At 43.4% G+C, this 15896-nt stretch overlaps 1 protein-coding gene across 1 annotated transcript in view; it reads left to right on the top strand.

Moving 5' to 3' along the window:
* Positions 1-15896, top strand: part of LOC146817859 (amine sulfotransferase-like) — a 363774-nt gene that overhangs the window by 298850 nt on the left and 49028 nt on the right. Inside the window, exon 6 of the mRNA XM_085611341.1 lies at positions 1335-1518. Coding sequence (XP_085467467.1) covers positions 1335-1518 — 184 coding nt within the window. The remainder of the gene's footprint in view (positions 1-1334; positions 1519-15896) is intronic.

Here is a 15896-nt window from a genome sequence, read left to right on the forward strand (position 1 = left end):
TACCTACGGGGTGGGGTGGGGGTGCGGGGCGTACTTGGGGGGGGTAGGCTGGTGGGGTGTTTGGCGCGTCTGCGGGCACATGTTTGGACGTCTCCATGGTTGCTATGGAAGTTTGCTCCATACGGTGTTTTTTCCATACGGTTGTGCATTCGGACGGACGGGACGGATCGTACTTGCGCGCTCGGACTTCACTGTATACGAACAAAAAAAAACACTCCACCAGCCAGGGTCAGACCATCCCAACACACACACTTAGGGGCATATCAGCAAGGCGAGGCGATAAAATTATCGCCGCTTTAGCGTCCATTTTCAGACGAAAAGCGGCGATAATTTTATCGCCCTATCAGCATGGACACGCTGACACGTGAATCCATGCCTTAGCACCTGTTTACTGAACGCGCAGCTTTGCATCTCTAATGAGATGCAAAGTGGGCGTTCCTTCCCGAAAGAACTGGAGAAATGTCACTAACCGACATTTCTCCAATTATCAAGGGAATCGCTAACAAGCATAGGGATAAAAAAAGTAGCGCTAACCATGGTTATCGCTACTTTCCTTACGCCTGCTTTAGTTCTGACTTAGCCATGTAATCCAATGGGAGGTGGATTACATGGCTAAGACCACCCTGCCCTATCAGCAAGGTATCGCCGGTCACAGTGCGATTATCGCTGGATTTCCAGCGATAATCACACTATTTTCCAGCTAACGCCTGCATTTCTATCGCTTTGGAGATAAACGTTGCTGATAGCACGCTATCTCCACGATAGAAAGCAGCGACAACCGGCGATAATTATCCTAGTGCTAAATACGCTTAGCCATAATTATCGCCGACCCTTGCTGATATGCCCAAATTTTGTAAAGTAAGTTGAAAAAATTCTGAGCAAATTGTCTCTCTGATGCAAAGAACGAGGGGGGCACTACATTCAAAAGCTACAGCTGCAAAAAAAATGCAGACACCAGAAAATTCCATTTCAGAACTGATAAGAAGAATTGATCAGTCAGTGATATCTAGTGAATGTTGCCATTTTGTTCATCTGTCGCAGCGTGTAGTTTGGCCAAATAGACACATGTACCATGTTTCAAAAGTATTATTACGTTTCTGCATATGACTGGTTTCAGTTTCCCTGCTTGTCATATGAGTCGAAGATCTGTCAAATTAATACAATTTCTTCTCTCTGTTTTGGTGAAATAGCTTGATGTCAGATAACCTGACATCAACACGGAAGTATTTAATCTTTGAGGGCTTCTGGTGGGCAATACTCCATAAGTACAGTTAATTCTTTTTCACCGGATTAAAACCCCTCGAGCCACAGTAACGAGATTGTGTTAATTATAGGATCTGAGAGGGGCCGTTCTGAAGATATGCAGATTCGTTGGAAAGGACCTGGATGACCAAACAGTGGATGCCATTGTGGAACGAGCGACTTTTAAGAACATGAAAAATGATCCTCTGGCAAATTATGAGAATATTGTTCCGCAGACTGCAAAAACGATGGAGAAAAAAAATTTTCTTCGCAAAGGTAATGCTAAAAAGAGTCGGTTTTTGTAATTGCTTAAATACGGTGCAGTCATGCCCTTTCAGTTTGGCGTAGGGCAGCTCAGCAAGGTGTCCTGCTGTGCTACCCTAAAACAAAATGCCATAAATGAGCCCAAAGGATTTTGCAATTGGTGGTAATTCTAGTTTGGTAGAAGAATTGCCTGAACATATCTGATAACAAGACGTGAAGAGAACTGAATCCCTATTCTAATCTTATTTTTTCCTTATGAGCTTCTATAGTGCTCTGATGCTCTCTAGCTGTGGTGGCTCTATTAAGGTTCAAATATAAACATACATTCAATATTATTTCCAACACTGCCCGTCCTATTTTGGGGATATATGCAAAAAATATGAATTTTACCTACAGTTTGCCTGTTTCAAAAAATGACACAACATATAAATATGTGTCCACTTATAAAACAGAATGCAATACAAACATGAGATAAATCATTTACTGTGGTAAATTCCATCAGCAAGTGATTTATATTTCTTAATTGGAGATTGTAAGAAATTAGATTATTGTTTGAGGGGAGTGAAACCCTTCTCAAGCAGCAATCACAATCCTTGTCAGGGTGAACACGAAAGTCGCTACATTCACCTGTGCTTAACCCTCTTGTAGTTCGGCACAAAAGCAGTCAGGCTTAATTTACAGTATTTGTGCAGCACATACACAGTGATAAAGCACAACAAAAGAAAAATCTCAAACCAATTAAAAAGAATCTCAAACCATTAGAAACATTGGATAAATGTTCATAAATAAAATGACACCAAAACGAATTACATCCAATTAGTAGAAACACAGCTAGGAATTTTAATGTGTTTTAGTGGAATGTAGCACCCAAAAGATCAAAGCTCTAACCATGGGTATCTGGTATCAAGAGACTGGGGCAAAGTCAAAACTTAAGGCTGAATGCAATAGAACGCAGGTTAGATGCACAAGGTGGAATGGGTCTCGTCTTGGCTCACCTTCGGACTTGAAAGACATTCTGAAATAAAGTTCAGAGAAGGTAAAGCTCATTGGGGCAAGGCAGCCAGCTGTGTTTGAGAAGGTGTCATCATCAGAGAACCTCTGAAAGGAGTCGGATGAAGATTTCTACCTTTGGACTTTGTCAATTTTTTGGAAGTCAAATTCTTCAGTGGGACAAAGCTGCAAGCTGTAGCTGAGGAGGGATCCAAGAGGCTGGATACCTTTGCTGATAGGTCCTGCTGAACAGGATTTGCGGCTGTGGATGAGAGCATAGTGGGAACTAACTAGGAGTCATGGCAACCAGTAATGAACCTTGGGAGGATCAGCAGGTAGGTAGGTCCTGATCTTCTATAGGTTCTCAGGCCAATTTTGGAGTAAAAGGTTCTAAGTCACGACTTTTAGGGTTAGGCAGTAGCAGCACCTTCAACACCACTTCCAAGGGTCCAGGACTTGGTTGGCACCATTTGGAGAGTCAGAACTCAATATAACAGAGGCCAGGTGCAGTGTTCAAGTTCTGTGGAGCTTCTTATGGACACTAGCCCTTGGAGTCACTCTGGTAGTCCTTGGATCCCTCAGTAAGGTAGGCCTCAAGCAACCGAGCAGTCCTCTGGGGATCTTGGCAGTTTTTCTTAAGGCTTCCACAGGTTCAAGAGGGTACTGGAGAGTTGCTCTGAGAGTCCAATAGTTATATCTGTTCCTAGCCTTTAAAGTGGGAGACGTTTCTAGGCTACCCCCACATCTAGTTCTGGAAAGTTCCTTCTTTCCCTGCTAAGGCTCCAGGAAGTCTAGGATGACAAAAGGCTAGTGACTGATTCCTTTGTGTGTATGCTGAAGGCAGCCCTTTGATGTGTATGTATGGAAGGGAAAAGCTCAGCCCCCATCTATCCTGGCAATATGGCCTATCCTGCCAACATCTAATACCCATTAACACACTGTCTGGAATGAACACGCAAAGTCCAATACATAAGCCTTTCACAGTGATGTGGCCAAGGACACTGGCAGTAGTCACCAAATGGCAAACAAAGTTAAAAAAATGCTAACTTTCTAAAGTGGTATTTTCTGAATGGTGGCTTAAAATTTGACCTTGATATTAAAGAGAAGTTTGAATTATGACTTTGCCATTAAAGAGGATTTAAAATTACAATGTTCTTTTTGTCCAAACATGACATTCCTCCTGTTCACAATCAAAGATTAGCCCTTATTAAATGTAATAAGGTAACCCAAATGTATCCTATGGGAAAGATAGGCCTTACAGTAATGAAAAACAACTTTAGAACTTTTTCATTACCAGGCCATGTAAAACTTTAAAACAGATGTCCAAACATCCAAGCACAATACACCCTACCCTCTGGGCTTTTAGAGACTAGCGTAGGGAGGCTTATATGCATTAAAAGGACGGTTTAGGTCTGGCAATAGCTTTATTTTGCTATGTTGAACTCCCATTTTAAAACTGCACTACAGGCTGCAATGGCAGGCCTGAGACATAATAAAGTTCTACTTTAGTGGATGGCACAACAAGTGGTACAGGGCCACTAGTAAAATGTAATTGACAGACCCTCGGTATATATAGCATCACTTTACTTAGTACTTAAAAGTAAATTAAATGTGGCACTTGGGTGTAAGCCAATTTTCCCATGTTCGAGGGGGTGAGCACAATCACTTTATCACTGGTTAGCAGTAAAGTTCATAGAGTGCTAGAGCCAATAAAAATGAGTTCAGAAAACAGGAGAAGAAAGGCAAGTTATTTTTGGGATGACCCCGGCGAGAAGTTGAATCAAACATAAGTCTTCTTAGCTACAATGGATTTGTAGAGCACTATTGGTCACCCGTGAGGGTATCCAAGTGTTGGCAAGATCCAGTTGATTATTCGAATAGCCAGGTCTTCAGGAACTAACAGAACCCTGAAAGAGATGGGGAGGTCACACATTTTACATCACTGATTACATATGTGTATTTCTGAAAAATAAATATTTGTAATATATGTATAGCTAAAGATTAATGGAAGAATACATGGGTAAATAGGTGTCTAAATACAGTGATGTAATATCTGACGTCATCAGCAGAGGATTGCAGTCGCGTGAGTTATAGTTGCCTGCACTAACTATAACGGGGAATTTCATTGGTTTTTTATGAGGGAAATGTCCAGCTAACTATAACATGTGTGAAACCTATGGTTTTTTAAGTGAATATATATATACATACACCTGTAACATAAAAATAAAAAAGATAAAAATATAATATGAATTAAAATATTAATATATGTAATATTTTTTAAACCTAAATTTGACACTACATTTAGTGCAACAGTAGTGAAAGTGTTGGATAGCGGAGGGTAAAATATTACTATTCCCACTACAGGGAGTGCAACAGTAGGGAAAGTGTTGGATAGCGGTGGGGAATGATTTACTCTTCCCACTCCAGTGAATGCAACAGTAGGGAAAGTGTTGAATAGCGGAGGAGAATAATTTACTCTTCCCACTTCAATTAGTGCAACAGTAGGGAAAATGTTGGAGAGCATATGGTAAAAAATTACTATTCCCAATCTAGCGAGTGCAACAGTAGGGAAAGTGTTGGATAGCGGAAGGAAATAATTTACTTTTCTCACCCCAGCAAGTGCAACAGTAGGAAAAGTGTTGGATAGCGGAGTGATAAAAATTACTATTCCCACTCCAAGGAGTGCAACAGTAGAGAAAGTGTTGGATAGAGGAGGGGAATAATTTACTATTCCCACTTCAATGAGTGCAACAGTAGGGAAAGTGTTGGATAGCGGAGGGGATAAAATCACTATTCCCACCCCAATGAGTGCAACCATAGGGAGAGTGTTGGATAGCGGAGGGTATTAATTTACTATTCCCACTCCAATGAGTGCAACAGTAGGGAAAGTGTTGGATAGCAGAGGAGTAAAAATTACTATTCCCACTCCAGCAAGTGCAACAATAGGGAAAGTGTTGGATAGCGTAAGGGTATAAATAACTATTCCCACTCCTGCGAATGCAACAGTAGGGAAAGTGTTGGATAGCGGAGGGGTAAAATTAATTTTTTTAATTTAACAAAAAATTCACAAACAAATAAATATTTTGTAATAGGAATTAATTTTAATCAAAAAATACAAATTACTTAAATGTAATATTTATTTTCCTACCCTATAACACCACACAATTTACAACACACATCTAAATTAAACAAAAAATCGTACCTCCATAATTAACACAATTAATTATCAATTAAACAAATATTAATAATTAAAAAAACACATTTAAAAAGGTAAAAATGAATGCACTAACCAAACGTTACAGCTATAGAACCTTAATCCCCAAATAAAATAAAAAATGAAAAATTACCCAAAATATTTATTAATTAATAAATGAATATTTTATTTTCAAGTAATGATTAATTATTTTAAACTAAACTACTTTCCACCTTCTACCCCAACAAGCACCAAAACACACACCTAAAATATTTACACAATTTCCATACCTAATTTTAAATTAATAAATTAATATCAATTAACAACAAAACATTAATTAATTAAAAAATTACTTTCCACCATTTACCACTATAAACCCCACAACTCACACATCACAATTATTACACAATTGGCACATTTAAATTTTAATTAATTAATTAGCATTAATTATCAAATAATTAATTAATTATAAATACATTACCTCCCACCATATTCCCCTGTAAATGCCACCACCAATTTCGTAAAACATGACACAATTAACATAATTAATTATCAATTAATTAATGAATAACAATTAGCAAGCAAAATATAAATAATAATTAATGAAATAATTCACACATGTAAAACTATAAAATAAAAATAATTAAATATTAGAAATATTAATACATGTATTAAAATTAAATTACTTCGCACCCTACTCCCCTATCAGCCACAACCCGCTCCTAAAACAAAAGTCAATTAACATAATTACCAATTAATTAATAATAATTAACAACCAATTAATAAATAGTTAATAATAAATTAATTCCCACAATTAACAATATAAAATATTACATAAATAAATATTAATCATTAATAAATTAATTAATTAATTATAATCAAATTACTTCCCACCCTACACCCTATCAACCAACAACCCACTCCTAAAAGAAATGACACAATTGATATGCTTACCAATTAATTATTAATAGTTAACAACCAATTCATAAATAATTAATACTCAATTAATTCCCACATTTAGCAATATAAAATATTAAATAAATAAATATTAATTAATACAAAATATTAATACATTAATTATAATTAAGTGGGTTGTTACGATGGCAGAAGAACCGCCACCGCCAAACAGGCGGTGGTGGTCCTTCCACCATCACTGAGCATTTTACCCACTGCAAAATTCAGATGGCGGTGGGTATCACGGTGGACACAAAGTCCGTCCTCCGCTTTTCCGTCAGAGACAATCGCACCAATTGCCTGGTGGATAGAAAAGGGCCACTAATATTGTGGCGGTGCCTAGCAGGCACAGTATTAGGATGTGTCCTGGAAGAAGCCTTTCCATGGCACCATGGACAGGCTGGCGGGGATTGGGTTTGGGAGCCCCTTGTGGGCCCCCTCCATTTGGGGGCAGGGTGTATGTGCACTGGGGGGAACCCATGGCACCCCCCTACATTTCCATGCACAAGGTGGCAGGCACCGCATGGAAATGCACATCGTGGCATTTTGGCATTGCAAACGGTGCTGCAGCCAGCAGCACCGTCCGCAATGATCAGAGCCCTGGATGCGCCCGCCATAGTGGCGGGCACATCCTAATGCACTCAGCGGGACTGCCGCCTTAGTGGTGGCCGGTCCCAGTACTGCAGCGATGTCAGGCGGACTGATGTCCACCTCGCCTTCGTAATGAGCCCCTAAATTACTTCACACCCTATTTCCCTATAAACCCACAACCCGCTACAGAACTAAAACGCAAAAATTAACTAAAATAAAATTAATAACTTCCAAAGGTTTAACACATATATTAAAAAACATATATTAAAAAACAAAATGCAATTCTTAGACAAAAAAATAGAGCACATGCATTTAAAATACATACTAACATACATAACACTAACTAAAAAAATGATATTTTTTACAACTATGTTTTTACAAACGATATTAATGACGGCGATATTTAGAAAACAATATTTCTTACCTTAAACTCGATATTCTTGACCACTACATTCTTGCAGTCGATATTTATGTATCTCGATATTTAGCCCTCAATATTAGTGCAAGTAGGCATTTCCAACTCGATATTCTGACTCTTTACTGTTGAAGTGGGTGGGGCCGTGCAAGGATCCTTGGGGTACTCAACAGAATATTTCCTTGGGTTCGGAGGTGAAAGGCAAAGTGGGACTTTTTTTGTTCTCCTGATGAGAAGGTGATCCATCTGAAAGCGGCTCTGTGGATGCCTTTGCTGTGCAATCTTGTGATGAGTGTGTGGTAGGAGACCATATTGAAAGCTGCAGAGAGGTCTAGGAGCATCAGAGCTGCAGTCTCCCCATGGGCGAGTCGGGCTCAGATGTTGTTGGTAGCCGTGACGAGAGCTGTCTTGGTGCTGTTGTTGCTGCGGGATCCAAAGTGGAGGGAGTCAAGTAGGAGGTTCCTGATGTGAGAAGAGTTGTTGGTTGATGGTTACTCTAATACTTTGCCCAGGAGCAAGGAGATCAGTTGATAGTTTGCTGGGGTCTGTCAATGGTTTCTTTAGTAGGGTGTTGACTTCTGTGTGTTTCCAGTCCACACTCAACGTGGCCTTGGCAATTAAGGTGTCGAACAACGTGGTGAGTACATGGCTGATTTTGGCTGTCTCTAGGTTGAAGATGTAGTTAGGGCATAGGTTGGTTTGGGCCATTGAGTGGATCAAGTTCATGATGGAGGTGTTGTCCTGTGGGGCGAGCTCGCTCCATTCAGTTAGTTGGATGTCTGTGGTGGTAGCAGGGTTGTTGTGTTGCTTGAAGAAGTCGGTGGCCTTGGCCTGGGTTTTGAAGTATTTGTAAATGTTGGCGATTTTGCTCTAGAAGAAGTTTACAAAGTTGTTGCAGAGTTCCTGGAAGGGAGTAATGTTGTTTGTTGCAGCTAAGCAGTTTTAGAATTCTTTGATGATGCTGAAGAGTTGTTGGAGCTTGATCTGATGCGTGAGGCTAAGGCCATTTTATTTGATTCTCTCAACTGTCTGTGGAAGAAGTTGAGTGAGGGCTGTTTGTAAAGCGGTAATGTTGATCGTGTCCTTGCTGGTGAGCCATCTCCTTTCCAGTTGTTTACAGTGTCATTTAGTGGTTCTGAGATTTTCAGTGTAGAAGCTAGTCTGCTTGGTAGACTTTCTGTGGGTTTTGTTGCCTATGGGAGCTACACTGTTGGTGCAGTTGGTGATCCAGTTGCTGAAGTTTCTGACATTCTGGTCTAGGTTGTCAGAGTAGATGGAGTGGTCCTTTGAGAATTTGCTCCAGCTGTGGTGGGAGGTGTTGGACACACTGAGGCAGAGGTCAATGAGCTGGTGTGCTGATGAAGTGGACAATGAGTGGCCAGTCCAGGTGAGTTCTGTGGTGTGGCTATACCTAATGTGGTCGCTGGAGGTGAATATGGGGACAAACCTGTGGCCTGCGATGCGCTCGGGGTCGCAGATGAGTTGGGTGTGTCTGATGTTCTTCATGCTGTCAAGGAGGTTGGTAGTGCTGATGTCATTATGGTCGTCAAGATGGAAGTTGAGGTTGCCAAGGAAAATGTTGTTGGAGTCAATGACGACTGAGGTGATGAAGTCAGTGATGAAGTTGCAGAAGGCTGGACGTGGTCCTGGAGGACAGGAAGGGAGGGTGCTCCAAATGGTGGTTTTACTGTCTGTTTGGAGTCGAAAGATGAGGTGTTCCATGGCTCGGGTGATGTTGTCATTTGTGGTGGTGCATTGGATGGATTCCTTGTGTATTATGGTGAACCCTCCACCAGGCTTGTTGTTGAAGTCGCAGTGGGTGATCTTGCATCCTTCAGGTATTTTGCTGGCGATGTCAGGTGTGAAAGTGTGGTTAAGCTAGGTCTCAGTGAGGAGGACGTTGAGCGTGAGGGTGGAGATAAGGTCCAAAATCTCATTAATGTGTTTGTATAGTGAGTGTGTGTTGAAAAGAGCACATGTGAGCTGGTGGTTTTGTTCAGGTGGTGTCTGTTATGTGCCTGGGGTGGGGCTGGTCAGTAAGCTGCTGTGTGTGCTGTGGCAGGTGAAATTGCAGTGGGTGCAGGTGAAAGGACCTACCATGCAGCGGGGGTTGGTGTGGTGGCAGTGTTTGTTGTGGCATCCATGGTCGAGGGTGTAGAGCTTGGCGATGATGTATCTGGAGGGTAGCTAGGGCTAGGAGTCATGTAGCTGTGCACAGTCTAGGTGTGGATGAGCACAGATGGGCCTGACTTTAGTGCGCTTTCAGCACCCCAACGACATGCCCGCTGCTCATGCCCACCCGATGTGGCCTCATTATGTAGGTACTGGGTGGGCAGGGCTTCTGATGGCATGAAGAACTGTGAGTGGGAAAACCTGATTGGGAAAAACCAGGCGGGTAAAACAGGGTGGGAAAACCCAGTCAGGAAACCCAGGCAGGAAAACCTGGGCAGGAAAACTTGGGTGGGAAAACCTGTGCAACAGTGGTGTCAATGGATCAGGGAGGAACAGGAGGTCACAGGCAGGTGGCAAGATGGATGTGTAGCTTTCTGAAATATTGATAAAGTTTTTTAAAAAAAGCCTCTAATGCATACTTTGTTTGTGTAGCAAAGTCTCTACAGGTCTTTTCCCTTTTTATTTGGTTACTTGTCTTACTGAAAAATTGACTCTTTCCACTCTGAGACTGTCAATCAATTTCACAGTATGTGTGCTCTGCCAATAAAAGCAAAAAGCACAGAGTAAATTCGTTACACACAATTGGCTAATTTAACTTTTATTAAGGTGACATAAGCTGACACAGAAAGTACAATAGTAGTATAAATATTGAATGTCACATATGGACTGTGGTGTAGATTTACAACACACACATCAGTGACTGAAAAACATGGCATGAGGTTGAACATTGGTTCTGCTGATTAAAACCCTGCAGTTGCACATGGTAAAGGAAAGTGCTTCAACATGTAGGAAAATCTTCTTATGTTTATTAGGTAAGTCTCCCTTAAACATGCCAAGTAGCACTCAGCTTTGCTTGTTTAAGATAAGAAATGCTAAATATTTAGTGCAGTACACACATACAGTGAATAGCTTAGGACAATCCTACTTTTAGGCAGCTGATGCCAGGAATGCTATCTGCATCACAGAGGCTTCTGTAACAGAAATCTGTGATTCACCAGTCCTGGTGTTTCAGGCCACTTGCCCACCCTCTTCATTTGCGCTCTGAGATGACTGTTACAGAAGCAGTCTCTCTTGCCTGGCAACTCTCATTCGATATGCAGAAACCCCAACACACATTTTAAATTCAGAAATGAAATTGGCCACTCTGATTTAGTTATGTATCTAAGTCCATCAGGATGGTAACATTTTGAAAGTAATCAATCTAATTCAATCACAATGAGTAGCACTGGGCTAATATTTAAAGTACCCATTACTACACCTCTTTACCTTTGCAAATGTTTACCTTGGGCCTTGAACTTGTATGCTGATATTTCTGCCTATTAGGCATCAATGTCCATTTCAAAGTTGTATCTTGCGTGTTTGTTGCTATTTCCTTCAATATTGCTATTGCAGCTGAATCTTGATCATTGTCTTGCCTATTAAGCATATTTTGGCTGGAAAAATCACACTCTATATGTAAAATGGAGGGACGTAGATGGTGTTGTCTCAAGCTGCAGCTTACAATGGGAACTGTATGGAATTAAAATGTTTAGGTTTTGTTTACTTTTCATGAATAGAATATTGAGATAAAATGGTCATTAACACTGAAATTCGTCGATTCTGTGCCTGAGACAGTTCCAGAAGAAGTTTAAATATACCATACTTTCACTAATTTGTAGGCCTGGGTAGAGCAATTTACTCCACTCGTGGAGTTTATGGAATTTGGGAACTTCACGCTCCACATGTAAAACAGAGTTCCTGCTTAATTGTACCATACTGCGCTGAGCAGATTCTGTTTTTTTGTTGGTGTGCACAAGACTTGGTTTGGCACATGCTGGTGATTATTATGAGAATTGCCGGCTGCTGGCAAACACGTGAAAGATTTTGGCACCTGCTAGCTCTGCTTCCAGCTGCGACGGCATCTTTCCATGATGTTGGCAAACATGAGTGCCCACAGCTGCACCTTCAGCAGAGTCTCTCGTAGAGAAGCTGCTAAATCTACTCGAAAAGATATTTTCGAGTTAATTTTCTACTCCAACAGATAGTTCAAGTTATTTGTTAATGCAAGAAGCCTTTTCTTACTTTAATTTTTTTTCAACAAGTAGGAAGTGCCCCAGAGACTCCAACTTCCTGTTACTGCCCAGCAGGCTGCTCCCAGAGCTTTGCCCAGCTCTAGGACACTATTCATTTGGATTTGGGGCTGGAAGGATCCCTTTCTTTGTCTGCTGCACATAGACCATTGGATTTCAGGACTTTTCTTTTTGTAATATCACAAGTAATTTGACAAACCTTTGTATAAGGGTGTTGTTTGTTTGATAGAGTGCATGCACCAATATTTATTTGTACTTTTATTTGATTTTTATGTAGTGGGTGGCCTGCAGTTTCAGCAGAGTCCTAGTTATTTTGTTACATTTAATTTTTATATTTTGTGAGGGAAAAAGGTTGTATGGTAAAGTATATTTTCTCCATGTTGGTTAAATGTGCACTGTTCATTTATTGTATTGTGTGACCTAGTCTGCCCAAGGTCCTTTAAGGCAGTAGCTCCAATACTAGTTATGGGTACATGAAACAACGGTTGAACATCAAATTATATTAAACATGAGGATTTTTTTGTATTTCAGGTTTATTTTGGGAAAAAGTGTATTTTGTTGAGGTAGTATTTGATGCCTTGGGAGGATGTGTATTGTTCTAAAAATGTTATAGCTCAATTACTTTTCATTTTTGGCATTGCTGAATTAATGGTAGTGTTTTTTTTAGTGTGACCATGCCTCATTTGTCTGGCCAGTGTGTCTGTGTGTTTGCCTTTGACCACCATTTTTCTTTGTACTCCATGCCCTCTGGCCATTTTGTTTAGTCAGTGTCCATAGGTCTGCATGTGTTCTTTGTTGTTTGACCATGGGGCCAGTGACCATTTTGTGTAGTCAGCCAGTGTGCTTTTGCCATAGTCCTGAATGTGTCCTTTGTTGTGGCCATGCCTCCTTGCTTGCTGTTGTTGTTTGACCTTGTGGCAGGGGGTCATTTGGTGTAGCGAGTCTGTGTGCTTTTGGCAGAGGCCTGAATGTGTTCTTTGTTGTGGCCATCCCTCCTTGCTTGCTGTTTTTGTCTGACCATGTGGTCGGTGGCCTTTTTGTGTAGCCAGTCAGTGTGTTTTTGTCATACGCCTTCATGTGTTCTTTGTTATAGGCATGTCTTCTTGCTTTGGATTGTTGGCTGACCATGTGGCCGATGGCCATTTTGTGAAGCCAAACAGTGTACCTTTGCCATATGCCTGCATGTGTTCTTTGATGTGGCTGTGTCTCCTTGCTTGCTGTTGTTGTTTGACCATGTGGCTATTGGCCATTTGGTGCAGCCACCCTTTTTTCAAAGGGAGATTGATAGGAGAGGGCTATGCCTTCTTTGTATTTGTTCATTGTTTTTTTTTTTTTGATAAACAAATTTTTATTGTGTTTTGCGGCATAAAGAACAGTATCAAGAATGATATACAGCAGTGCATTGAACAAGGCATCAGTAACTGCATTCGGATAAGCATCAATAAACCATTGCAAAGACCCTCCCACCCTCCCCCATCCTCCGTCCCCACCCCCTGCGTCCCCACCTTTCAAATCATGCCCCCCAGCCATTTCCCCCATATCTTGCGGAATTTTTTGGGGCAGCCCCGTGCAGCACACAACGACCGCTCCTGGGCCGCACACCAGTCCACCCCTCTACTCCAGGTAGCCACTCTGGGCGGGTCCGGTTGTGACCATACTGCCGCTATATCTCTCTTAGCCACCATAAGGGCAGTGGTGAGGAAGTATTTTTCGTTACGGGACCCGTCCATCCCGTCCATGATGCCCAGCAGGGCCATTCTAGGCTCATGGGGAACCTCCCAACCCAAGACCTCCGCTAGCTCAGTTTCGATCGCTGCCCAGTAATTGTCTAGACGGGAACAAGACCACACCATGTGGAAAAAATCTGCCGGAGCCACTCCACAACGGGTGCAGGAGGCGTCCACACGGAGGCCCGCCCGATGCAGGCGGTCCGGAGTCAGATAGGCGGTGTGGAGGTAGTAGATTTGGATGAGCCGCAGCCTAGCGGAGGTGGTAAGCGACCGGGGGCCCATAAGGGCGTCCCTCCAGTCCGCCTCATCCAGGGGTCCCACCCAGGCCTCCCATCGCTGTTTGAGCCCGCTCCAGTCCACCGGGGTATTGTTAATCAGGGATTTGTAAATGCGGGATATACCCCCCTTTCCCAGATACCCCAGCATCACCTGAGCCTCAGGTGGGCTATGGGAAGGCAGTCTGGAGTCTAGAGGGACGTGAGCCCGGACCGCGTGGCGCAGTTGAAGGTAGCGGTAGAATTGGGAGGGCCGCAGCGAGAAGCGGGTCTGAAGCTCCTGGAAGGAACACATGCGGCTCCCACGCCATAAATCGCCCAGACAGGAGATACCAAGAAGATCCCACTGCCGAAAGCCCGCCAATCCCACCACCTCCCGCAGCCATGTCCCGTGCCAAAGCGGAGTGAGTTGCGTGGACGTCCCCGACCATCTAGTGTGCCGCAGTGCCGCGCGCCACGCGAGGAAGGGAGCCCGCACGACGTCGGGGAGTGATAGGGGGACCGTTGTGCCATAGAGCATGTTTTGGATGGAGGAGAACCCAAGGCATATTTGTTCATTGTTTTACTTCCCCCTGATATCAGTTTAATATTATGCTTGAGGGGCATTTTCCAGTGATGCCTGTGCTGGATGGGTGTGGAGTGAGTGTGAGCCAGCCCTTAGGGAGCGGTTGGTGCTGGCAACAACTTGAACAGTAATATTAAAGCGGAAACAGAAAACACCAACATAACACAAACAACTGCGAAGCATCATGGAGGTAGCCGGAGCAAGTACAGATGTCACCCAATATTCAATTAGAAGGGGCCATGACTTGTGGTGCACTGAGATGGGGGCACCAGAGCTGAGCATGCTCATGTGAAGAAATTGTGAATGACTGTGACCCTTCGGGATATTCCTGCTGCAGCTGCAGTGGGGTGTGTTACACCTGCCTCATCTTCAGCATTATCGTCCCAGGTCTCCCACACTGCCTGAGGTGACATTGTTGCATCCGCAGTCCACAGCACGGAACTCAATCATAAAGGGTCCATGAGTTGCGATGCACTGAGTCAGTGGCACCTGTGGCGCTCAGTGGGTGCGCAGCCTTCGATGATGCATCGTCTGTGAAGGTCAGGAATGGATTGATGTATGTGAGCCCTGCTGACCGCAGTGTAGGCCAGAGGCAGAGGTCAGAAGGGGCCCACAGCCACGTGGCGTATGCTTGTGGTGCACAGAGTTAGTGGCACCTGAAGCGCTCAGGGGGTGCCCAGGCAGCTATGATGTGTCAGCCGGGTGGGCCGCTCTGGGAGCAATGTCTTTTGGATACTGAATTCTGCCTCAATATGGCCATGTGGCGTTGGCTTGTGATGCACAGAGTTAGTGGCAACTGAAGTGCTCAGGGGGTACACAGCATGCAATGATACATGGTCCGGGAGGGTCGCACTGGTAGCAATGACTGTTGCCTACTGGACGGCGTCATCTGCAATCGCAACTCGATCTGAATTGTGAGCCCTGCTGACCGCAGTATAGGTGGAAGGTAGTAGTCAGCACAGACAAAACTCCGCGGTGCTGTGCCGCTGGGTTCGCTGGGGGCCTGTGTCACGGATGCCAGAGATTGGCTGAGGAGGCCGGTGGTCACGGCGGCGGCCTCATGGCAGGGTGAGGGGCGTCACCCTGGTAGGCGCGTTGGCCATTCTGGAAGTGAATCACGCCCAGAGTCCCGGCCTATTTATTCACACTCCGACGTTGGACTGGCGTACGCCAGCCCAGCCCACTCTGCTTAGGCTTACAGGGGGGGGGACACAGCTACATGACTGAGGTCTTCCCCACTGCCTGATGTAACATGGTTGCGTCCACTGTCCACTACACTACAAACACCAGCAGTATATGTCCAAATGGAAAGGTCTGTGCTCTGCATACTGAGGTCTGTCCAGCACATCACCGCCACACTTGGCATTGTGTGTATTTTTATTCATGGGTGACTTGCCTCCTTCACACATACATGGTTCCCACCTCTCCCCACATTC

The sequence above is a fragment of the Triturus cristatus genome, chromosome 6 (assembly GCF_964204655.1).
Source record: "Triturus cristatus chromosome 6, aTriCri1.1, whole genome shotgun sequence".
Lineage (NCBI taxonomy): Eukaryota > Metazoa > Chordata > Amphibia > Caudata > Salamandridae > Triturus > Triturus cristatus.